The sequence below is a fragment of the Ambystoma mexicanum genome, chromosome 10, assembly GCF_040938575.1.
Source record: "Ambystoma mexicanum isolate Mex_15411 chromosome 10, UKY_AmexF1_1, whole genome shotgun sequence".
NCBI lineage: Eukaryota > Metazoa > Chordata > Amphibia > Caudata > Ambystomatidae > Ambystoma > Ambystoma mexicanum.
Window position 1 is genome coordinate 1,267,446,900 of NC_090932.1, and position 24,199 is coordinate 1,267,471,098.

The 24,199-nt window shown below is 44.9% G+C and overlaps 1 protein-coding gene across 4 annotated transcripts in view; it reads right to left on the reverse strand.

Annotated features, from left to right (window-relative positions):
* Positions 1–6,795: 6,795 nt before the first annotated feature.
* RITA1 (RBPJ interacting and tubulin associated 1) overlaps positions 6,796–24,199 on the reverse strand; it is a 167,909-nt gene continuing 150,505 nt past the window's right edge. For all 4 annotated transcript variants that reach the window (XM_069619240.1, XM_069619239.1, XM_069619241.1 and 1 more), the window contains one exon: positions 6,796–20,837. In XM_069619240.1, coding sequence (XP_069475341.1) covers positions 20,315–20,837 — 523 coding nt within the window. In that variant the 3' untranslated portion in view covers positions 6,796–20,314. The remainder of the gene's footprint in view (positions 20,838–24,199) is intronic.

Genomic DNA, 24,199 nt, shown 5'->3' on the forward strand with positions numbered 1-24,199 from the left:
ATGATGTCAAACGTGATTGCTTCTTGATGTCCATCCTGACACAGAAGTGTTAATTCTGTTGTGCATTGGGTTACTGGTCCCGAAGCAATTTTTGTACCGTCAACAGTAGTTACCTTTTCAGTTGTTGGTTTTGTGCATAAGGGAAGTCCCATTTCTGTTGACAGATCTCGATCTATGTAATTACCAACTGCTCTGCTGTCTATATATGCCTCTATGGCGTGCATCCATGACGGTCGTTGGTGATTGATCAGGGTTACTGGTAAGGCGGAATTTGAGGTCTGTGAATCATCCTTTTTGCTCGACAAGCGGACCTCTACGCTTGCCGGGCCTGGTAGTTTTCTGATTCCTTTCCATCATCTTCTTTCTCTGTAGCGCCTACCACCTTCCTTGGAGGTTTCACTCTTTGAGGTAGTGACCCGATTTATCACAGTATAAGCATAACTGTAGCTGTCTCTTTCACCCTTGGTTAAAGGGGGTCGTACTCCTCCAATCTGTATGGGTTCTGTGGTATTTTCTGATGGACGTTGAATATTATCTTTTGAACGTACGTACATGGCACGATTTTCGAGTCTACTTCGGTCTGTTCTTCGATCATGTAATCTGTGGTCCAACTGAACTACCAGGTTGATAAACTCTGCACAGTCTTTAGGTGGGTCTACCACTTGAGCAAGGCCATCCTTCAGGTCTCCTCATAGGCTCCGATGAAACAACGTGGTTCTTTTATCTTCTGGCCACCCCGCTTCTACAACCAGTCTATTAAAGGTGGCAATATAAATCAGCAAATCTTGATTCCCTTGGCGGAGGGACAGGAGTTTGTTATCAAGAGCTTGTCCATGCAAGTGTCGAGCAAATAACTTTTCCATCTCCTGTTGAAAACCCCTGAAGTTCTGCAGTAATTCGTCATCCCGGATCACTAAAGGTACCGACTAGTCTGCGGCACTTCCACTCAAATATGATAACACGAAGGCCACCCTCGCCTAGTCGTTTGGGAAAGCCTCAGGCCTACAAAGAAAATGGAGGTGGCACTGGTTCATGAATGTTGCGTACCTTCTGGGGTCTCCATTAAACCGTTCTGGTGGTGCCAGGGGTACTGCTCCCGGCAACGTTATCTGTACTGGATTGACTGATGATGGTGTAGCGACGGATGGGGCGAATCCGGGCAATGGAGCCTGCCCCGCCTGTGTTTGTAGTAGCTGTTTGCTTAATTCATCAGTACGGTCTTTTGAGACTATTAACTCTCGTGTTAAGGCATTGGTTTCTTGCCGGGCAGCGTGTACCTCGGCGTGTAATTGTCCCAAAAGCTGGGCTAATTGATCAGTTTCAGATGTCTCCATGATGCCCAGATGGATAAGGTTTAAAGGCTTCGAGTCCTGTTACGCTCACCTGATAGCCCCGGGGGCGTCTGGAAGGCTCTGAGATCTGGAACCCTGGATGTGTAGTTGCCCAGTGCTGAATAATGAATCTTAGTTATTTGTAGGGTGAGCTATCCGTCCTGCGTTTCTTGTGAAGGGGCGCTTGACGTTGGTTGGCAAGCTGCCCGAGTTGCTTCACTGGTGCAGTTCGCCTTCATTGGGCCCAGGCCTGCTGTGACACCGAATCTGCTGGTAGGCAGGTAGGTTTGTTAATTGTTAGTCTTTGTTCTGTTTATGGTGGGAATTTGTTAATGTCTTTATCTCCTCCTTTTCAGGTGCGAAGGTCTTTATGCTGGCGTGCCGGATGGAGAGGCACGTTTTCTAGGTAAGAGAAAGTGCAAAGCGCAGCGCCTTTGTCTTTTAAAGCTAACCAGTGTTTTCTTCTTCTCCTTACAGGCCGCTGTGGTGCTGCGAGTGGATGAGAGCGCAATGAAAAACAGGCCCCCGGAATCCATTAAGGTAAGTACAGTGCTGTGCGGTTGTTTAATATTGAAAGCGAACCTGAATGTGTCTCTTTTCCTTTGCAGATGTTGCTGTGGTGCTCCGGATGGAAGTGTGCCATAGCGCGATGGAATTCAGGTAAGACTGATGGAATGCGATGTTTTGGACGCACGCGTTTTAATTCGTTTTTCCCTTTCTCGTTATTGCAGGTCGCAATGTTCGAACAGCAGCTGTAGAAGTGGTTCGCCGGAAGTCCTTAAGCTAGTACTCGCAGGTGCGTGATGGTTCTTGTTCTCTCGGTTTCCACAGATTGCAGCCCAGTTAAGATGCTGAGTGCTGGATGGTGTTTTCTCAGGTAAACCAGAATAATCTTGTTCTTGCAGGATTACAGGAAGATGCTGAAGACCAGGAGCTGGACACGGTGAGCGTCACGCTGCGCGTTGCAGAATAACTCGAAGCATGTTCTGCAGTCAGGGTGTGGTTTATATAGCCCAAGTAAAGTAGTACCAGGGAAAGTAGTTCCAGGCCTGTCGCACCCAAAACACTAGACCGCATGGCTTGGTTCTTAGAACTAGACTGTGTGGGTGCTTCCATGTTGGATTTAAAGGCCCATGTACATAAATGGGATCTAGTTTGAACAGCCCTTCCTTCCCAAATATGAGCCTGGTGCCAAAGGCACCGGGACTGGCTCCAGGAGCCCTTTTGCAGTGGTTTTAAGGCCCTCAGGGTTCTGGTGGGAGCCTGCTTGTGGCACAACTTGTGCCCCCTCACAGTGGTCATGACAAGTGTTCCAGAGCACCCCGGTTGAACGATCCTTGCTCTGGCTAGGAGTGGGGCGTCCCTTCCTCCTCTACTATGTCACCCTTTGATTGTGATATTTCTTAATCTTAAAACAGTATAGGGGCAGGGCCTTGCATATGTGGTCTAGTGGCGCGTGTCCTGTAATGGGGCTATGCCTGTGCTATTGTGCCACAATGTAAGACAATGTGTTAAGCCATGTGATGTTCAGTCTTGTCTCTAATACATGTCAATACTGTCAATGAGCTCACACAAAGTGATCAGTTCACTTCCCCCCACCCGCTACTCCCCAATAGAGCTTGCTCCACACACTCACTGCACGCTCTCCTGATACTTCCACTTACACCATACGCACCGCGCCATGCCCCTCCTAGGCCTCTTCCTCCTGACAATTTAAAATACACCAACAAAACAAACTAAAATAACAAGCTAAAATAACAACCACTACTTTTCCCCGAGCTCTCTGCTTATACAGAGCTCCTATATTTCTCCTTATATTTTTCCCGCACTAGTTGAGACAGTGCATGTGGTGCCACCCTCCCCCCTTACTGGGGCCATGGGCTCCCGTATTCCTTTTTCCTTATCCTTAATATCCTTAAAAAGGTAACAAAAACTGGCCAGAAAAAATCAACACAATCCACAAACCAAGCACACTCAATTTCATTCACTGAGTGTTCACACTTTTCACACTGCTCCATACACCCAACCCAACTTTGTTATCCCTTGCAGGCTATATTCACGTGTTTATGTTCTCCCGAAAGCCTCTGTTCAATGGGATCCAAAAACAGGCCTACACCTCTCCTTGGGGACACATCCCATTCCAACGAGCAGGCCGGATTCTGCAAAGACGGCACCCACAAGGCCATTCAGCATACGTATTTTGGGACTGGTCACCATAGGTGGGCATGGCCCTTTCGGAGAGGCCGGCTGGATACCTCTGCAGGTACGGGGCGATGGAATCACGTCGCAAGGGTCACCAAATGAAAGCACGTCCCTTCTTATTCACACTCCAGAGTGAATACAACCTTGTATGGAAATAGGCCAGGAGATAGCAATGGAAGGATAACAAGGTTTAATAATACAAAATACAAATATCAGCAAAGGTCTCTGCTGCTCGAGACGTTCTGGTTAGTCTGAGAACAAGCAGCAGCTTAAAAGGTTGTGTGGCATCATCATATACAGTAAATACTGGTGCCTCCGATTGGCAAGACCATATACATGGGCCTGCTCCATGGGGGGTGCCGGACTACTATTGGTTGGTTTCTTCAACGTCTATCAGCTGGGCTCATCCTGTTGTCTGGTGACAGTCGGGTCGATCGTAAAATACTATGTAACATTTATACTATCACGCTAAACCTACTAATACATCACTGTAACATGCATCTGGTCGGCTCGGGGTTGGTTTCAGGGGGAATGGAAGATGAAATACAGTCACACTGACCCACACATTCTGGGCTTTGTTGATACCGCACCTCCTGCACCCAAGATCGCCACCCTGGGTTTTTGATGTATAATTTATCCCTCCCTGTACCTCGCATTACCAAGGGCGTGTTTTATGCTGGTGGGGGGGGGGGGGAGGGTGAAACAGTTGTGTATCCTCAGATCTTTTATGGACGCATGATTTGTGCTAGGACAGGGGGATTGCTCGCTTATCATAGAATGCAGGGGTGTGGGGTTGGCTTTGGGCTGGCTGGGTAGGTGGGGGTTAGAGGCCTGCTGACAGCTTAGTGGTGATGGATGGACACTGCACGGAGTCTGGTGCTGTCTCACGCTTTTGCAGGGCGCATTCCACTGAACGATAATAAATGTTTGCAACAGTGAAGGGACATGGGGGGGAATGGACTTCTGTGAGAACTGGCAGCACAGATTAATTCTGCCTTATTGATCTCCCCCATATACACTACACTATCTCCTAGGGGATTTGGCACACCTGAAAGTGCTTAGGGGGGGGTGGGATATACTCATTTCCATCCCAACACTATGCTGGATGGTGATGTTGAATTACCCAGGCTATGGCTCACAAATGTGGACCGATCAAGTCTGATATATGTTGGGAAACTAAGGCTAATCAACTAATCATGTTGCCTTTTAGAAACAAAGTCTAGATCAGACATTCCATAGAAGGAGCATGCATGTCTGTAATTACATGAAACACAGCGTGAATGGGATTGCTTAATGAATGGCCAACATGAGCTTTTAGTTTCTCCCCTACTGGCACTATCTCAAAAGGAGCTACTGGCACCACCCAGTGGTCCCATTCATCAATCATTTGCTAGAGCCATAATTAACTCCAATCTGGTCCAAGACGATCACGATCCTGCTTGCTACATTTGTCAGAACTTGGCAACCTCTTGCGGCTAAGCATTCTACAGGAAATGCATAGACAACAAAGACTGTTAGCCAACTGTTCAAGGTTGTTTCCAACGACCTATATTCTTTTGGTTCAGTATTCGCCCTCCTTGATCCCATTAACAGAAATTACCTGCACCACTGAATGACAGAACAACAAGCAAGGAGATGACACAAAGCAACAGTTTGGAGTGGTCCTGGCAGACAGCAAGCAGAAACTGGGAAGGCAAGGGACTTGAAACTAGTCACCCATTCTATGGTTAATCGCCATTTTAGCTTGAAGCACCAAGTTCCTGCGTCAGGCCTGAGCCTACCAACAGCCCAGCAAGGAGAGAGGCACAGGAGGTAAAAGCAATGGGTGCTTGCTGCCTCGTCTAAAGGACGCAGCTGCCATCAACCTGCAAAAATAGTACATTATTTGCAGTGAACAATGTTTGCTGTCAATACATTGGGCAAATACATACTGCAGCTTGTAGTGTTCCTTTGCCAGTTTCTCGCTGCAGATCCCACATATCCCCGAGATAGCATATAGTTCTAAACTGCCACAGAACGTCAGGGATCCTGCCAAAAGGTAGTGATGTCATTGAGCAATGAAATGCACATTCAGATCCTTCAATTCAATTGAGTCAAGTGGTGGGATTGGCACTGGGACCACTGGGCGTGTCGCTTTTATGATTGGATGGCTATGGATCAAGGAACTGACATAGATGTTTTAACCTCACAACCAGTAAGTGATAGAAGTGTTAAAAAAATAAGTTGTGGAATTGTGCCTACGCCAGGGGATGGATTATGCAGGAGGGCGCAATTTGCAGCACATTTCAAGGGATTGTAGCTAGGCCAGGTTGGCAGCTAAGTGGGCACAACAGGCAACATGATTTCCTTTGTATTGATTGCCATCAATTACTCTCACTACTTCTACTCGTTGATCTTAACCCTGCTGGAACACATACTTAACACCTACCTAAACAGCAGCTGCTTCAACAGAAGCCTTCCACTAGACATGTGTGCCGTCATGAACAGAATTTGGTAATTTATTACAAAGCCTAGTTCCCAAAGAATTTAAGTCTTTTATAGCCTTTGGTCTGACAGAGTCCTAGGGATGCGTAGTCGGTTGTCCTGAAGTCTACCCCAGGAGTGCATTACAGAAGTGGAACTGGCTAGTCACTAAGACTTCTAATATAACTTCACACTTGTCCAGTGGCATAAAGGGGCAGATCCCATGTAGCCACCTGATGTTAAATTAAAGCCCATAGAAATGTCCCCAACCTTATTCAACTGTGTCATCTAAGCATTTAACCTGAGAAAACAAAAAGATCAAGGGGAGATGCTGTCTTAGTGTTAGCAGGACCGCCTCCATCTTCTGATAGTTAAGATGAAGCCAGATAGAGTCCATCCGGGCCGAGATGCCACCCAGGATTCAGTTGCCATAGAGTGGTAAAATGAATAGGTATGCTATAACTACAAAAAGAACAGTTCTGAACGGTAAAAGTGGTTGTAAAAGGTAGTGAAACTGTTAACAGTAAAAAATAAAAGGTAGTGGTACTCCACTCCAGATAGCTTTTATTCACTTTGACCTCTGCAACCAATGGCACCAGAGAGTAATAAGGACACGTGGTTGTTCTGCTTTGAGGCTAGAGGGCTAAGCGGACTGACACACTCATCAGCCCATACTTTTAAGGCCTGTATAAAAGTAATAAATACAAGTTTAATATCAATAATAATTCTTTTAAAACTTAAGATATTTCTTTAAAGGCAAATTCCACAAACATTTTATTAAGAGGTTATACAATTTAGGTTTTATATTCACCTTTTAATCAAACACAATCCCATAAAAGTGTACAAGCACACTTCACAATCAGACAAACTTCCAAGGTCACTTCAAAGCACAAAAAACAGGGTGTCATTTTGGGAACAATTACAATAATTGGTTTCACAGACTGTACAGGTTGGGTCCATGTGATACATAGATACACCTCCTCACGAAAGGAAGGCGCAGGGCTAGAAACAAATGTGATTGGACTGCAGGCCTCTACTCTACCTGTTATTCCAGGTGTAATGATCATATTGCATCACCCGTAACTATAACCTGTAATGGCAAATTTCTTATAATTATACATCACAAAAACAGAAGTGATAACCATACTCATCTAAGGCCACCATTACTGCAGAACGTGAGGTTGGCAAAGGTTACAAATATCAGAAGATAGTACGGTTATTGTATATGTTTTTCCCTTACACAAGGTCAGGTCATGTGTCCATTGAAATCTGATTAAATTGTCCCTTCTACTGCAAACTATGGATCTGCACTCATTGGGGTATGCCCCCTTTTGTGCAAATTAAATATAATGTGCCCTATTATGCTGCTCAGAACTGTAGGCGGTCATCAATGTTGTGCCAGTTTTAGATTACAGTTGTCCCTGTGATGATCTTGGCAACCACAAAGCCAAACATGCTCTGAGCAGCCCAAGGTACAAAAAAAGCTTTATAAAGACATCACTGAGATTTACAAAGCACTAATCGTGAAAATTCAGAATCTTAAATACTTTTCCACAGTGTAACATAAAATAAATAAAAAATAGAATGTTCTCCCTGTAGAACAAAGCAGCCCCTTTGGGTGATTGTCCAAAGACGAGGTTCTGTATTCAATGCGTGGTTGCCTTATTAGGATCCTAGCACAGCACACCTCTAGGAATCCTGTTGCTGCCATCTACAATATTATACATGTTTGGTACATTTCATAATAATAATTAAAAAAACACTACTAACCATTTTGACATATATTAGCATAAACCATTTGTTGACCAAGCGATGTAAAAACAAATTTTACTTAAATCAACTCAATGTCACTTATTTCATGGACCTCAAAGGACATTTTGCAACATCTGCCCTTCATCATTCAAGCTACTGGGCACACAGATCTCTGCAATGGTTACATTGTATCAGATCTACCTTGTGCACTAAATTCAGTTGCACAAAAAAAGTATATTAGCCAGCGGATCCCTGAACCATAACTGAACACCTCCAAACTGGCTTCTGCTCTATCAGCAAAGCCTAAAGGGGAATTCCAGAAAAAGCAGTTCTTAGTCCTGACTGGCATTCCTGACCTACCCATCTTCAAAACACACAACCTCGGTCAGACCTTTTGTTATTTTTTTCTTTGCTGTTAAAGAGATTTGATTTTTGCATTTTAACAACAGGGTACTGAATACCACCATCTGTTCTTAGCTGAATATCCCAGTAGGAGAGAGTCTTCCTGAACCGAGGTAGCCATCACTTGCCCAGTTAGGGCTGCTCTTGGAGAAGTATGAAGGGGTGCAAGCTGAAAGTAAGAAACAGTGAGTCGATAATGGCATGGCATTTTAAAAGTATCTAGAAAGTTCCAGTAGATATCCCATCCATTAGGAATGTTAACTCTTTGATGACATTTGCCTTGATTACGTATACTTGAGATTTAGTTACAATTTACTATAAGGTGATTTGGTGCAGTATAAAGCATGTTAACATAACATAACGAATACAAAAAAGTAGCAGGCGCCCCTCTCCAGAAAGAACATGGCATGATAACCTGTTCTGTGTTTTTTCTTCACTTTTGAGAATCCGCAGCCATCGCTTTTTGCTCACTGTACCTTTCACAAATGAAGAATTGCCATTTGCATATCAGTCTTTGTCCTTCCCACAAGGGCAGTCCAGCACCGAAATGCCAGGCAAACCTCCTTTGAGCAAGAGTACCAACAGCACCCCCAGACACGTGTTTCAGCCGTGTTGGGCCTTATCAGTGAGGTGGAGCTGTACCTCTCTGAGCTCAGTGAGCAAGAGGTCCACGTCTGGGTTCCCCCAGGTAACGTAGGGTGACAAAAAAGGTATCAAGTGCCCCTTTCTAGAAAGAACATGGCATGATAACCTGTTCTGTAATTTTTCCCCACTTTGAGAGTCTGCAGCCATCGCGTTTTGCTCACATAACCAATGAAAGATAAGAGTCCAATATATGGACCGTCCAGTCCCCTGTACACTGGAATACTGAAAACAGTCGACATTTTAATGAGCATCTACATAATTTATATTAAATTCACAAATAGTATGCTGTTTCAAAACATATTTATTCCATTAGAATTCATGATGAGGCCAAAAACAACGTTTGTGCTCGACTCGTTTGGGGGATGTGTTCCCCTTCTTCAAGAGCAAGGAAAGGAAGACCCAAATGAATTGATAAGTATAAATAAGTCAATAATTTTACAACATGTACTCAAAATGCATTGTAGTTTTACATACCCGTGAATGTAACCACCGTCACCCATTAATTAACATTTTGACTGTTTTCAGTATTAAGGTGTGCAGGGGACGGGAGGGTCCATAGATTGGACTCTTACCTTTCATTGTTTGTATTACGATCCCGTGTCAGGGTTGGTATTCCTCCTCTGCACCCAAATTGGGTATAACTTTTCTAAAGTAGGTTTTGTTCTAAATTGGAGGTGGTGTTCACAGAAGATTAGAATTGCCCAACATAACATAACCAGTCATGTCATTGCTGTAGGGTGGGAAGTCCATGCATCGGCCATTAGCATTGTGAGGATTGTAAGAAATATCATACAAGCCAGAGAATCACACTGGCTATGTTGAATTGATGCGATCTTCAAACTGAAGGTATTGACGGATGTAACTAGATGTAAGCAATAATCTTCGAGGCAGTGTCTTTACCAACCAGAAATAGCTTGGGACCAACTTACAAGCTAGAGAACAGGGATTGCCTTAAACAAGGCCCTGGTAACCATTACAGGCTAAAAGCCCAGTAGCATGGGGTGCTGCTGTCCTGAGGTACTAATTGGGCAGTGTGGCTGCTGAGGAAAAAGAACAAGGAAAGGCAGGCAACATGTGGAAAGGTGTGGCCGTTCTGACGTTCATGCAGAAGGCAGCATCCAGGAACCAGCAGCATGAGAGAGGATGCAGGCAGTTTTGTGTTTGCAGACCACAGCAGAGAGAGGGGAGAAGAGGTTGGCATGAGTGAAGGCGAGGGGCAGAGATGAAGAGGACAGAAGATCAGAGAGAGTGATGTCACTGTAGACCACAAAGGTCAGGAGCATTCCACAGGTAAGGCCCAGGGACTGTCCACAGGAGGATGCCTCCCAGAGACAACAGTGCTAATAGCATTATATAAACTAAAACTATTCTGCAATACAATGAAGCGATTTCTTCCTACGTGTGTCTCTTACTTGTGGAATGAATACATCCCTTGCAACTTTTATCACCCCTTATGCACGGAAATGTTATATTATCACTCCTGGCTGAAGAAGGCAAAAGCTGACACAATGACCATGGCTAATTCCTGGTAAAAAGTATGGAAAGGGACAGCACAAGAAACTGCAAGATTACTTGGAGCATAAATTGCCTTTCTATTGAGACTCAGGGCCTCATTACACGGATGGCGGAGAACCATGGCGCTATTAGCGCCATGGTTCATGCCGGTAAAATACCGGCACCGCCTTGGCTGAAATGGGAATTACCGCCCCATTCCAAGGTTGGCGGGGCGGTAATTCCCCCTTCCACCATTGCCCTTCCCCATTCCCATTTTGGCCCCATAGGGCATAATGGGAATGGGGAAGGTGCTAATTACGGTACCGCAAATTGCGGTACCGTAATTAGCTCCCTGGGTCCCTTTGCGGGTTGGTTTTTAACGCCTGCAAAAAGCAGGCGTTAAATCCCCCAACCCGCAAAGGGACCTCGTAGTAAGGCGGTAAGGATTTACCGGTACCGGTATTTTACCGGTACTGGTAAATCCTTACCGCCATCCGTGTAATGAGGCCCTCAGTCAGGGTGCAGACCTGGGTGAGGTACAAAGAACATTATAGCATACATCCTGCAACTCCTGATCACCCTGAATAAAACCCAGGAAGCTCCTCGAGATTCTCCAAGATATCAGTGTATGACAGAGTAGATTAGTCAATTAGCCTCAAAAGACAAATAATGGCCAGGAATTTCCCAAAAAGCCTCAGTACGGATCCAAGCCTTTCTTTCCAATAGAAGCCAACAAGTTCAGATTGGATCAGCAACTTCCAGGGCATCGGCAGAGATTCACTCTACACAGAGACTGGCTCCTTCTCAATGTTTTCATGGGTAAAACATGACCGCCATACAGCCAATCACGTGGTTTCCATGCAATAATGTCCAAGTAAACTTCAGCATGTGACATGAGCCATAGGAGACTACCTCGCATTTATAATTGCCTTAAACAAAATACATACTATTTTCCATTTTGTATGGAAAGTAGTTGGTGCTTATATTTTCGGCCATAAAGTAAACAACAAAATACTGGTGCATGACACCTCTAATGGACGGCCCCCAATATAGGAAACTTCAAAACAAGAAATGGCTCTGGGAGAAAATACTAAACTATTACTGGGCCCTATGAATGGCCCCTTATCCATTATTTTATTTAACTACAACATGGATGGGAAAGGTGATCATCCAGTAGATTCATGAGGGATGAAGGCAATTTTATCTAGGCAAATGAATGTACTAGGAAACCCTTTCATAGAACATATTTGGGTCTCGATTTTCACAGTTGAGAGCAAGGGCAGGTATCAGAGCTCTGTATAAGCATCACACATAAAAAATGAAACTCACATAATGATCAGGGTACCGTACGTAGCGCCATGGTGTAGGAGAGGAGGTGGTCCTTTTTGGAACAGGACATGGGAGTCTTGTTGTGCTGTGTGCCATTTGATAATGTATTATACCACCTACCTGGGTTTCCAGTAGAGAGATGTAGCCAGAAACAGACCACTATAAACCAACACAGTGCACCCGTCTACAGTCTATTGCTAAATTGATTGGACAACCCAAGCACTCTTAATGCCAGGTTGTAAGGGAAGCTGGAGTCTGCAGTTACCTTAACACAAGTTGGTCATTTTATTGACATCAGCAAGGAAGCAAAAACAAGGAGCTTAGTGGCCAGAACTCCTGGACTTAATTCAGTCTTTATCAGGAATTTTCTTCTTGGATCTCCTCAAATATGGGTGTACAGAAGCTGTCCTGTAGTTAGTCTTCGTATGCCCAGATGGGGTCCATGGCTGTTCTCTCCACCAACTCTCTGCGATTTGAAAAGACACGAATGAATCCCACTCAGTCCTTCTGTTTCTGCTTTAAATAGGGGCTGGACAGTTCTTAGCCAATCAGATCCCGCATTGCCACAAGGTCTATAATTACCCTCCCAACCCCCGCCCCTCTCTTCCCTGTTCGAAGGTTTCCATGATGTCTCCTCACGTGGTGTTTGCTGCGAACGCGGAACATCGAAGGCTGGGGAGAATGGTGGGTTGCAACCCGAAGGTAGGTGATTGGGGGTGCGGGAAAACCCCCTTCCTTTTGACATTGTGCCACTCTGGCGCCGTGAGGACAGCATGTCCTTCATCCGAGTCCTCATTCAGCAAGTTGGCATCCGCCGTGTGTTGGGGCTTCGTATTCGCAGCACCCTTCTCGGGTGAAGACGTGACCTGATACTCGACATTCCCCACATCAGCCGCACTCCCCGTTGGTCTGTGGCTGCGAGCTTGCTTCTCCACTTTTCCGTTAATTACCCCATGAAGGGAAAGCTGTTCCCGGTCCGCTATTCCGGCACTTTTCCCTGATGTGTTGTTGGAAGGTGACATGTGGCTCTGTGGCCGCGTTCACGGGTCCAATACAAAGTTCCTTGGTCCGTGACCCCGAGTCGTTTAGGTTATCATGTTCTGTGATCCATGCACACACACACTCCTCGAAGAATCGAGCCGATTGGGTCGATCCACACTTTGAGAGTTAATCCAGGATCACCTGAAAAGACGCCGGTTTATGAATGCTGCGGAAACAAAAAGCCTGTAGATTCAGGAACCATCGCAAAATACGTTGATTGGAATCTTTCTGCACCGCCAGCCATTGTAAAGGTGCGTGGTCCGTGAAGACTGCGAAGGTTTTACCTTACAGGTAGTACTGCACGGTTTCAAACGCCCACTTAATGGCGAGGCATTCTTTTTCTATAGTAGAATAAGCCACCTCATGTGGCAAGAGTTTGCGGATGATAAAAGCCACTGGGTATAGATCCTCCCTGTCTCCTTGTGAAAGAACCACCCCTAGACCGGTACCAGAGGCATCGGTTTGTAGAAAGAACGAGTCCTTAAAATTTGGACACAGTAGGACCGGAAGGGCCGATATGATCTTTTTCAGCTGTTGGAATGCCTGAGAGGGTATCACCTCTGTAGTTGCTTTTGAGCGTGTTTGTTTAAGGAGAGGCAATTGATGAGAACAATGGCACAAAACGTCTGTAATAGCCTACAAAGCCCAAAAAGGCTCACTCTGACCTGTTTTCTATTTCCTGGCATGGGCAACCGCAGGATTGCTTCTACCTTATCCAGCTGAGGTCTCATAACTCCTCCTCCTACTAGATAGCCCAAGTATCAGGTTTCTCCTAAGGTGGTCTTCTTAGGATTGATTTTCAGCCCGGCTTCTTCAAGTGCTTTCACCACTCTTCCTAGATGTTCAAGATGTTCACTCCAGTTACTGCTGAAGACCTATGATGTCGTCCAGATAAGCTGAACTGTATGATTCGCGGGGTGCCAGCACCTTGTTCATAAGAGACTGAAAGGTAGCAGGGGCTCCATGTAGCCCAAACGGTAGAACCGTAAACTGATAAAGTCCGGACGGGGTGAGAAAAAGCTGTTTTGATCTTGTCTTCCTTTCTTAAGGGTATTTGCCAGTATCTTTTAGTAAGATTGATGGTACTCGGGTATTGTGCAGCACCAAGCCTCTCCAGAAGCTCATCAATGCGAGGCATAGGGTACGCTTGGTAGGTAGATATTGCATTTAATTTCCAAAAGTCCATGCAAAACCGGGTGGACCTGTCTGGTTTTGGCACCAGAACAATAGGAGATGACCAGTGACTGGTCGAGGTCTCTATAACGGCCAGTCGTAACATTTCGTCCACTTCTTCCCGAACAGCGACTCGCTTCGTCTCCGGGAGTCGGTAAGGACGTACTCTTAACGACTAATCAGGCAGGGTATCAATCGTATGCTCTACTAGGGATGTCCGTCTGGGATAATAGGAAAATACGTGACTTGGAGGATTCAGGTATGTGCTTAGCTCCTCTTTTTCAGCTTCACTGAGCTCTCTTCCCCACTATACAGCCTGTAGAGCCGGTTGATTGTTCCCGTGACCAGGTTCTCCCTTTACGCTAACATGCCTTTTTGAAGCTGGTGTACAGGGTTCTTTCCATTCCTTCAAGAGGTCGACATGGTAATTTTTCTTTTTCTCTTTTCTGTCCGGTTGTTCCACCAAATAATTCACAGGTCCCATCACAGCAGCAATTTTATAGGGACCCCTCCATTGTGACAACATTTTATTGTGGGTAGTAGGCAATAACACCAACACCTGGTGCCCCATCTGAAACTTACGAACTCGGGTATTTCGGTTGTATTATTTTTCTTGTCAAGACTGGGATCTGCCTAGGTTTTCTTGTGCCAATTCTCTCAACTTTGTAAGGTGAGATCATAGTTCCAGCATGTAATCGGTTAGGTGAGTTTCCTCTTCTTGGTCCTCCCACTCCCTTCGGCTATGTGGAGGACAGTCCTGGGCTTGTGCCCGAATAGCAGTTCAAACGGTGAGAACCCCGTGGAAGATTGTGGGGTATCTCATAGTACCATGAGTATCCAAGGAACTACTTGGTACCAATTAACCCCAGTTGGCCCTGTTACTTTCTTTAACATCTGCTTAATAGTCTTGTTGTAGTGTTCTACAAGACCATCAGTCTGGGGATGATATACCGACGTTCGGATCTGCTTGATCCTAAGTTGCTGACAGACTCTCCTCATGATGTTCAATACAAAGTTCCTTCCTTGATCGGTTACTATTTCTGCTGGCAGTGCCACTGGCGAAATACGGTACCAGCTGATTGCAAACTTGTGTGGCACTGATTCCTCTCATTGGAAAGGCCTATGACTACCTGGTTGCATAATCCACAACTACAAGTAAATATTGGTGTCCATGGCTATTATGTTCTAGCGGGCCCACCACGTACATTCAGATTCTGTAAAATGGTTCTTTAATGAGAGGCATGGGATGTTAAAGGTGCCCAGGGGGGCTTCCTTGGGTTGGTTTTCTGACATACTGGTCATTCTTCACAATATTTTGTCAATTCCCTATATACTCCTGGCCAGTAGAATCTCTTGAACAATTTGTCTCGAGTCTTCTCCCGGGCTAGATGCCCCCTGCTTGCTTCATCATGGGCTAGTTTGACGGAATCCTATAGGATCCAACATCTGTTCAATTTCTTGCTTGGCCTAGGGTTACCCGATAGACGAGACCGCGATGTAGCTTAAACCAAGGGTATTCCATGCCCCTCTCGGGATCGGCATAAGCCTGTTCCCTAGCTCCTCTCAGAGTGGAGTCCGTTAGGATTTAATTACGGAAGGTAGACTTCTTATCCTCAGGCAACCAGTCTATGAGTCCACTTAACTTGTTACCCTCTGCACAATCCCTTTTTACTTTTCTTACTTTGCTTCTGCTCTGTCTCTGGGCCTGAGGGTGGGGGGGGCTTACTTCCACCTGGGAAAACGGCACGTTTTGGAGCCATTCTACATCCCTTACGCATTCTTGGAAGGTGGGAAGGTTGGTTCCTATCAAGACTGGAGCCGTTAAGTGAGGCATAATGGCAACCTTCATTTTAGACCTGGCACTCTTGACTTCCAGCATTACCTGTTTTGATGGTTATGGCTTAGTGTCCCCATGTACACATTTCACAAGTATAAAAGCAGCTCCCACCTTCCCTTCCCCACTTCGGCCTTCCCACCTCACTCGGTCTGATGGCTGTTTGCTCACTTCCGCTGTCCAGGAGACCTTGCCTTGGTGTTCCATCGACCCGGACCTCCACCAGATATAGTTCTCTGCTTCTCCGTTATTCTCGTCCCTGTATATAACCAATCTCCATCGGCTCAGGTTTCGGTTTTTGTGGGCAGAATCTGGCAATATGGCCCCACTCGCCACAGTCAAAACATTGGGGTTGGCGGTTTAGGTTGGGCCAAGGGATTCCTCTAGGTTCCGGACGGTTAGGGTTTTTTTCAACAATGTTCTGGCCTCGTAATACTACCAGTTTTGGGATTTCCAGTAGGGGGGTTCTGGCGTTACCTGTTCTGAAAGGCTGAAGCTATATCGATGCCTCAGCCAATGACGGCCTGTGATGTTGGCGTACCCAGCGTTGCATGGGCGCCGGAAAGGCGCCTATAAATTGTTCCAGCTTTATTTTGTCCATTATTTCCGGTATGTGGTTAGCTGAGGGTTTAAGCCACTTGTCTGTCAGATCCTGAATCCGATAATAGAGTTGCTTTGGTGTGTCTCCTGTCTTTAATTTGGTCTCTCTGAGCCGGATTCTATAGGCTTCATTGTCTACACCCATCCGCTCAAGAATTGTTCTTTTTATGTCTGCATAAGAAGTGTCATCAGCGGGGTTTGCGGCTTGATATAAAGTTGGTGAAAAAGTAACTCAGATCCTCACCAGGTTGGAACTTCTGTAACACAGAAGTAGGGGCAAGTGGTTGCCCTTTGCTGGTTACCATGGCCTCGGTAAGCTGCTTCAAGGCGTCCTGCAGTTGTATAGCTTGTTGTAGGGTCTGCCGGTCTGTTTGAGCCTGGTGACTTTGAACCTGGATCAGTTGCTGGAGTTGTTGCTGTCCATCTGCTAATGCCTTGATGATTCCCTCCATGGCACGCTATTAGAATCCCACCGCTGCTACCAAATTATGTAAGGTAAGCTGGAGTCTGCAGTTGCCTTAACACAAGTTGGTCATGTTATTGACATCAGCAAGGAAGCAAAAACAATAAGGAGCTCAGTGGCCAACTCCTGGACTTAATTCAGTCTTTATCATGAACTTTCTTCTTAGATCTCCCCCAAATACCTGTGTACAGAAGCTGTCCTCTAGTTAGTCTTTGTATGCCCAGATGGGGTCCGTGGCTGTTCTCTCCTCCGACTCTCTGGCGCTCTGAAAAGACACGAATGAATCCCACTCAGTCCTTCTTCTGTTGCTGCTTTAAATAAGGGCCGGAGGTTTCTTAGCCAATCAGATCCCACATTGCCACAAAGTCTATAATGAGCATCCCAAGTCCTGCCCCCTTCTTCCCTGTCCGAATGGTTGCCATGATGTCTCCTCACGTGTCGTTCGCGGAATATCGATTGCTGGGGAGTATGGCGGGTTGCAACCCGAAGGTAGGTGCATGGGCACAGGAAAACCCACTTCCTTTTGACATTGTTCCAACTCTGGCGCATCAAGGACAGCATGTCCTTGATCCGAATTCTCATTAGCATCTGCCGTGTGTTGGGGCTTTGTATTCGCAGCACCCTTCTCGGGTGAAGGGGTGAACTGATACTCGACGTTCCCCACATCAGCCGCACTCCCTGTTGGTCTGTGGCTCTGAGCTTGCTTCTCCACCTTTCTGTTAATCACCCCAGGAAGGGACAGCTGTTCCCGGTCCGCTATACCGGCACTTTTCCCTGACGTGTTGTTGGAAGGTGACAGTGGCTCCGGGGCCGCATTTGCGGTACCAATACAAAGTTCCTTGGTCCATGACCCCAGGTCGTTTAGGTTATCACGCTCATTGATCCATTCTCACAGGTAAATAGCAGTCTTCTGTTATATGATACCTGGACTGCAGAGGCATCCATTCTTTGATGTACAAGAACAGAAAGACTTTGAAGGGCTAAAATGAGGATAATTTCCTAAACGCATTTGTAAGAAGACCCAGAGAAATAAAAAGTAATTTTCCATTGCTTTGCGTCATGGCAGATGTTGCAGTGAATCAGGCTGATTTGGATCCAGAAAAGCACTGTTGAGCCACTCTTCCACCTACACCCAGTTATTCAGAGAGCCCTAGAATAGTCTAGAACAATATTTTCTGTTGCAAATTGCCACTGGACAGTAAGAGGAGCACAGAAGATCCTGGTTGTCATTTGCTGGAGGATCTTATAGATTTAGCCACGTTTTCTCTACTCCGCTTTTCGTACTCTTTGTCCTTGCCAATCAGGATATGTCACAGATACATGCTAAGTGCAGTCTCCATAACATTGAGGGCATTTGGTGAAATCAGCAGGATGTCAATATGCACCATACTGATGATGACCACTTAGGGTGAAATGCGTATATCGTTAGATCTTTGAGAGCTATCGGTCTTGGGTTGATAAAACCATGTATAATATAGCACTGCCTTATCAGACCATTTAAAAAGGCTACCCATTTTTACCCACAAAGCCCCTAGTCGTTGAATAAGAAGAGGTTTTCCAGGCCTGGGCACATTTTATGAGTATAATTGGCACAGAGCATTTGAAGTAGAATTGTTGGATAAAAAAATCTAATAAACTCATCACAGTCAGCTACAGGGTGTCCTCTTCAACATAAAATAGATAGAGCAAGAAACAATAACATTCCTTAGTTCATAACAAAGGCATCATTGCAATAATCTGGTCTTTGCAGAATTAATTTGCATGCATTTGGCCTACATGATCTTCGAAGAAGGCTGAATGATTTTAAAAAAAAAGAAAAAAAAGAAATCAGTAATCCAATATTTGTAGCACCCATCTCCATTTGATAGGCAGTTGCAGATCTAAATATTTTGTTATCATTGGGAGACGTTCTGTAAATATCTGATCTTGCTCATGCAGGTCCTGTATAAAGGCAGGCTGCAGAGAGTAGACACAATGGAACATGTGGGATAACCCACCAACTCTTTGACACAGTGTAGACTTTCAATTGGTGGTCCCTCTTATAGCATCAGTGAAGCTCACACATTTCAGAGTAATACTTATGGGGGACTGTCAGCTGCCACTTAGAGAAGGGTGTTCCGTGTTTTAATAACATTTTTTTTTAGTATTGCTTCATATCAGATTCCTCCCACTACTAAGCTCCATAATAACAGTTTGAATACAATCGAGTTGGAAAATTCTACTATGCATCACCCTTGAGAGGATGAGCACCTCAAGTCAACTGTACCGGGATTTAAAGTTGACTTGTTGCACACCAGTCTCTAAAGCAAGCACATAGCATTCTATTGTATATACTTCTGACATTAGATTGTGAGGTTTATGTACTCTGAGAGCTACATACATAACAAATGGTCTTTGCTTCTCTGACAGTAGCAACCTGGTCCCAGGCTTTATTTTGCTTGCGTTTCACTGCCACAGAAGGTTTGGACTCTGATGCCACCACATCCACAGCTGCTACCATGAAAGGAAAAGCTAAAAGGACATCTCAAATTCATTTTTCCACCTTCCGCTCAGTCTGCTTTTAATCAATATTTATGTTGAAAAAAGTACTTTCACCTTTTATTTTCACAAAGCCACAGTACAGTACTTTGAATGTGTATGGCTGATATAAAAACTAAACGGAAAAGGCCAGGATGCCGAGTACTAGCTTCATTTGGGACACACAATTGTGTTAAACTGAAAGGAGATGTAGAAAAACAAAATGGGTATAAATACCTCTTGGTATTGCTTTCAGTTATCTTTAAGCATGCTAGTTTCTATTTACATAGACTCAAGAAATGTGTTTCGCTGCAAGCTTTAAAAAAGCGGAGAAAACACACAAGGCGTTAGCAAATCTGATGGTGCTTGTGGCACTAAAGCCATCTGATAAGTGGGTGAACATTGGCACAATTCTCTGGCGGCTGTACCTGGACACTAATAGTATATCGATTCCACAAAGTTATTTTTTTTGTAGTGCAAAAATAATTTTCTTTCTTTCTATTCGTACAATGAGAATAATTTAACATTTTTATGTTCATCCACTTTTTTGAGAAGATCCAGAAATGTAGTGCAAACATATAAAAAATAAATAAATATGGCTAAATATATATGGACATGTAAATGGATACACCCTAACACCGGGGGAGAGACTGCATTTCCTAAAATATATTTAGGGACAAATGCATTCATACCAGAGAATGCTTAATTTAAGTGAAGTAAATCATACAAGTTTTGCCCCATATATAACTCTACCACATTACATAAACATGCACCAAACAAAACACAACCAGATCATGCTGCTCTTTCCACAAATGCACAAGCTCTAAAATTGAACAAGATAATAACTGCACATGGTCTCTTGTTCGACCAAGGTAAATATGCACACTCTGGCAGAATGTTTATCTTTCAAGAAACAGTACCCCAGGCCATGTGCCATTGTCGGTAAATGTATGACCAGAAAGGGCAAGCTGGAATTCCTTTTAGCACAAGATCTATTTTGCCAATGGAAACATCTTTTGGTGCAATAGAGACTCTGATTCGATTTATGAAACAGGATGTCCCACGATTTCACTTCCAGGGTGGTTTGGCACCCTGGACACTTGCAGTTTTGGCCCTCCTGACAGAGTCTAGTCCAGAGAAACTGGCAGACCTTGGCCGCGAGGCCCTAGTTGGGCCCAGAAAGCTTGTTGCCACATCTGGGGCAGACTGTGGGGAGGGCAGCCAGGGTTTCTCAGTGATGGATGCAGAACGTGGACGGGCCAGCGAACGGGAATGTCCTCGACTCTCACTCCAGCTGGCAGAGTCATCCTCGCTCTCAGGTCGCTTCCAAAAGTCTGATGTTCCTTTGTGCTCAGTCTCAAAATCCACAGGAGGAGAGTGTGGAGTTTGTGGGTGGATGGCTTTCAGCGGGCATGGTTTGGCACGAGTGGGGCGGCTTGACTGGACACGGGGGGCTGAAGGAGGAGTCCACAAAAGCGGGCGTAGTTTGAGTGTGTCCTCTTTCTTAGTCCATGGTGCTTCCCAACCAGGATCCTCCAGCCTGGGCCCAAAGAGTGTTTCATCGCAGAAGGAAGGAGAGCGACTTTTGACCCTTGAACAGAAGAATAAAGACCATGCAACATTTAATAAAAACAATATAAATAGGAGGCAGCCGTAAAGAGGAAGGGGAACAAGATAATAGTAACATACATTTATTACTAGCTTTCCATAGAGTACCATCATTAAATTCATAAGTGTGGGATGGGAGTACACTTTGAAAAAGAAGATATATATGTATTTAATAATTTTGAAAAGGAAGTCCAGTTTGCCTTATCTGGTTTTTAACCTCCAGAAAAAAAACACAAAAGTGCAGGTTTGCATTTAAATCTAACTTTCCATAAAAAAGGAAGAGGTGACCCTCTAATGTTAAACAGAGAAACAGACCTGTTCATACACTGCCTTATTTTACCGTTGGGAACAGAGTAAAGCATCATCTTTCTTCTAATGCCATTCCAGGATGGAGAACCAGGATTATGCGTGCTTTTATCTCTTATTCACACCCATTGTGATTTCTTTAGAATACTGAAATACTTAATAGAATTGCTGGCGAATGGGATGAGAGGCAATCGGAATTACAGGAAAAAAGGTGATCTCTATAAACGCGCTATTCAGATTTCTCAAGGAAGCGTGGCATACTTGGGTAACCACTTTAGCATCATTTAGCGCCTGGCAACAATATGGGGACAGACTTCCAAGTAGTTGCTTGTCAGAAATGCTCAACGATAATCACCTTCCTTTCATGGAATGAGACTTTGGTTTTCCAAACGCAGCTTAATTGGCATTCTGGGTATATGTTGAAAAGCAGGAAGTTGCAATGAAGGCTAAAAACGTTACTATGGATAATCTCATTTTGCACAAAGAAACGACTGTTTAGTCATCTACTCCATCCTAGTAAGACATTAACGAAGAGCCCTCTTCAAAACCAGAGCCTGAAGTGGCAAATGGATTAATGAAGAACGGCGGTAGCAAATTGGTTGGATTAATCCAGAAAGGTCTCATCAAAGGAAAACGTTATTGTTATGGAGCACTGTATGAGCGCGTAGAGCTTTAATCTAGCTCCCACTGCGGGATAATGTAACGGACTATTTATAAAAAAAGAGTTTAGAGATCAGATTTGTACACAGGTTAAGAAGGGGGCGGGGGGATTTCAGTTTAGCTGAAACAATATTACATTCCTTTTGTAATCCATCTAACAAAAAAGAAATGCTCAAATCAATGGTTCGTTAAGAAATAATCTTGTATGCTGCATTGGCCACCAAATTAACTTTTATGGAGAGAAATTGCATTCCACATTTTGCTAAATAAAACCAATGAGACAATGGGCCTCATTACAAGTTGACCGGTGCAGAATTAACATGCCGGTATGAACGTATACCGGCATGTTTCAGCACCGGCCGACTACAAGTTTGCTGGTGGGGTCGAGCACTTACCTCCAGCTAAGAGCTGGAGGTCATTCCTCCACCCTAACAGCAAAAATCGGGGACTAATGCAGTCACCTGGCACTCGTAATCCGGTGGCCATTCCATTGGACAGAGTGCCGGTAACAGTAATTTCATTTGCCAGTATCCTGGCGGATTTAGCACCAGGATACCGACAATGCTCTAATGAGCCCCAATATTTTCTAACCCATTGTTAGGGTTACAGCTTTTTTTCCAGGCAACATGTTGCATAGGAGGTTCTTCTTACAGGCCTTTTGTTATTTTCACATTAGTCATGCACTCTTGAGGCAAGTGCCCCCATTACAGGCTCTAGGGACCCAGACACCCAAGTTTAGAGATGGGAGGTTGCGATGGTATAGGCTCACCCTGGATTGGAGATCTGGGCTGCACATGTTCCTCTTGTGTGGACCTCAGATAAATGAAGAAGGTTGGCATACCACCATGGCATGACCCTGGTGTAGCCATTAGAATCATTGTCATCTTGGATAGTGTCAGTTGGATTATCACCTTTCACAGAAGTAGAATGTGCAGTTTGAGGAAAGACTAGAAGTGTCTCTGATCAATTGATCATAATGGTACCCTCCAACGTTGCCCAATACGTTGACTTAAAAATTATCAATTTGAATTGTCTGTTGTAGCAAACTGATCTTATTGTAGGATTTCACATTGGGCAATCACCTCACTGGGCACTCTGTCATTGTTCCAGCATGTTCATCTTTTGCTTGATCGAATGCGTCTCTTAGTTGATGCTCAGGTGTTCCCCCATCCCAGCAAACATTTTGAATTACAAGGACTGCGAGAAGATATTAGAATTTTTTCAGAAAGGAGGGACGATAGAGAGAGGTCCGGCGACCATCTCAGCATATCCGGACTACACCATACTGGTGCAGAGACAACGGTATAGCTATGTGGCGGTCAAGAGAAGACTACGCGCCGCGGGACACAAATACATGCTCCTGTACCTGGCGAGGCTCATAATTATCTACAAGAATAAGGTGCTGTTTTTCGACACCCCGGAAGAGGCAGCAAAGTGGCTGGATGCGCATGGCTGTCCGGATCGAGGTGAGGAGCAGGCACAACAAGAATGCGATAAGTGACTGTTATGCTGCATAAGGAGGGAGGGGAGTGGGCAATTGGCAAAGGGTAATTGTGTGGGATGGTATTGTGATTCAAGAACTTCAGTTGCACTAAGAGTATTTTGGACATATTGGACTTGAATATAACCAGTGAAAAGTTAAAAGTTAGATGGGCAGTGCAGATGGCGCTCAGTCTAACAAAATAAGTCTGAGCTATTTGTAGGAGAAGGCTCACCCCCAAGTAGTAGAATAGTTAGGTCACCACTAGGGTGACGATTCCCCGTTGAGCTGCTGGTACAGCCTAGGCCGGAAAGGGTCTAGATGCGGGGGCGCCTTAGATCCAGGAATGGAGCTGGGCAACAGTTGGGTATGGGTGGGGGGGGAGTGCAGTGAAAGTTGGGGTAGAGGTATTGGGGGGTGGGGGAAAGTTGAAGTTGTTGAAATGGTTTGGAGTTTGGGTCAGGTGGGGGGACAGTTGAATGGGGACTGGGGAGTTGAGTGTGTTTTTTGTTAAGGGGAATACAAGCTTATATGGACTGAGATGGAAGTGGGATCTGGACTGCACCGAGGGGAGGGGAAGGGGGACTCTAATGGGCCATGGGGGACCTTAAAATAATTACGTGGAATGTCAGGGGGCTCAATAGTTATCTTAAGAGGAACAAGGTTATGTTGTATCTGCGCAGACAGAAGATAGATGGAACAAGTTACTTACCTGTAACTGTTGTTCTCCAGCATGGGTCTGGCATGGATTCACATGCTCATGAATATTCCCCGTCGTCAGGCTGGGAATCCTCGGTAAAGAAAAAACCAGTATCAGTTTCGTTTCTGATCTGTCTTTCGTAGTAATATCCAATCACTGGTCTCTGCGTCATACTGACCACAGCCAATGACTGCCCTCT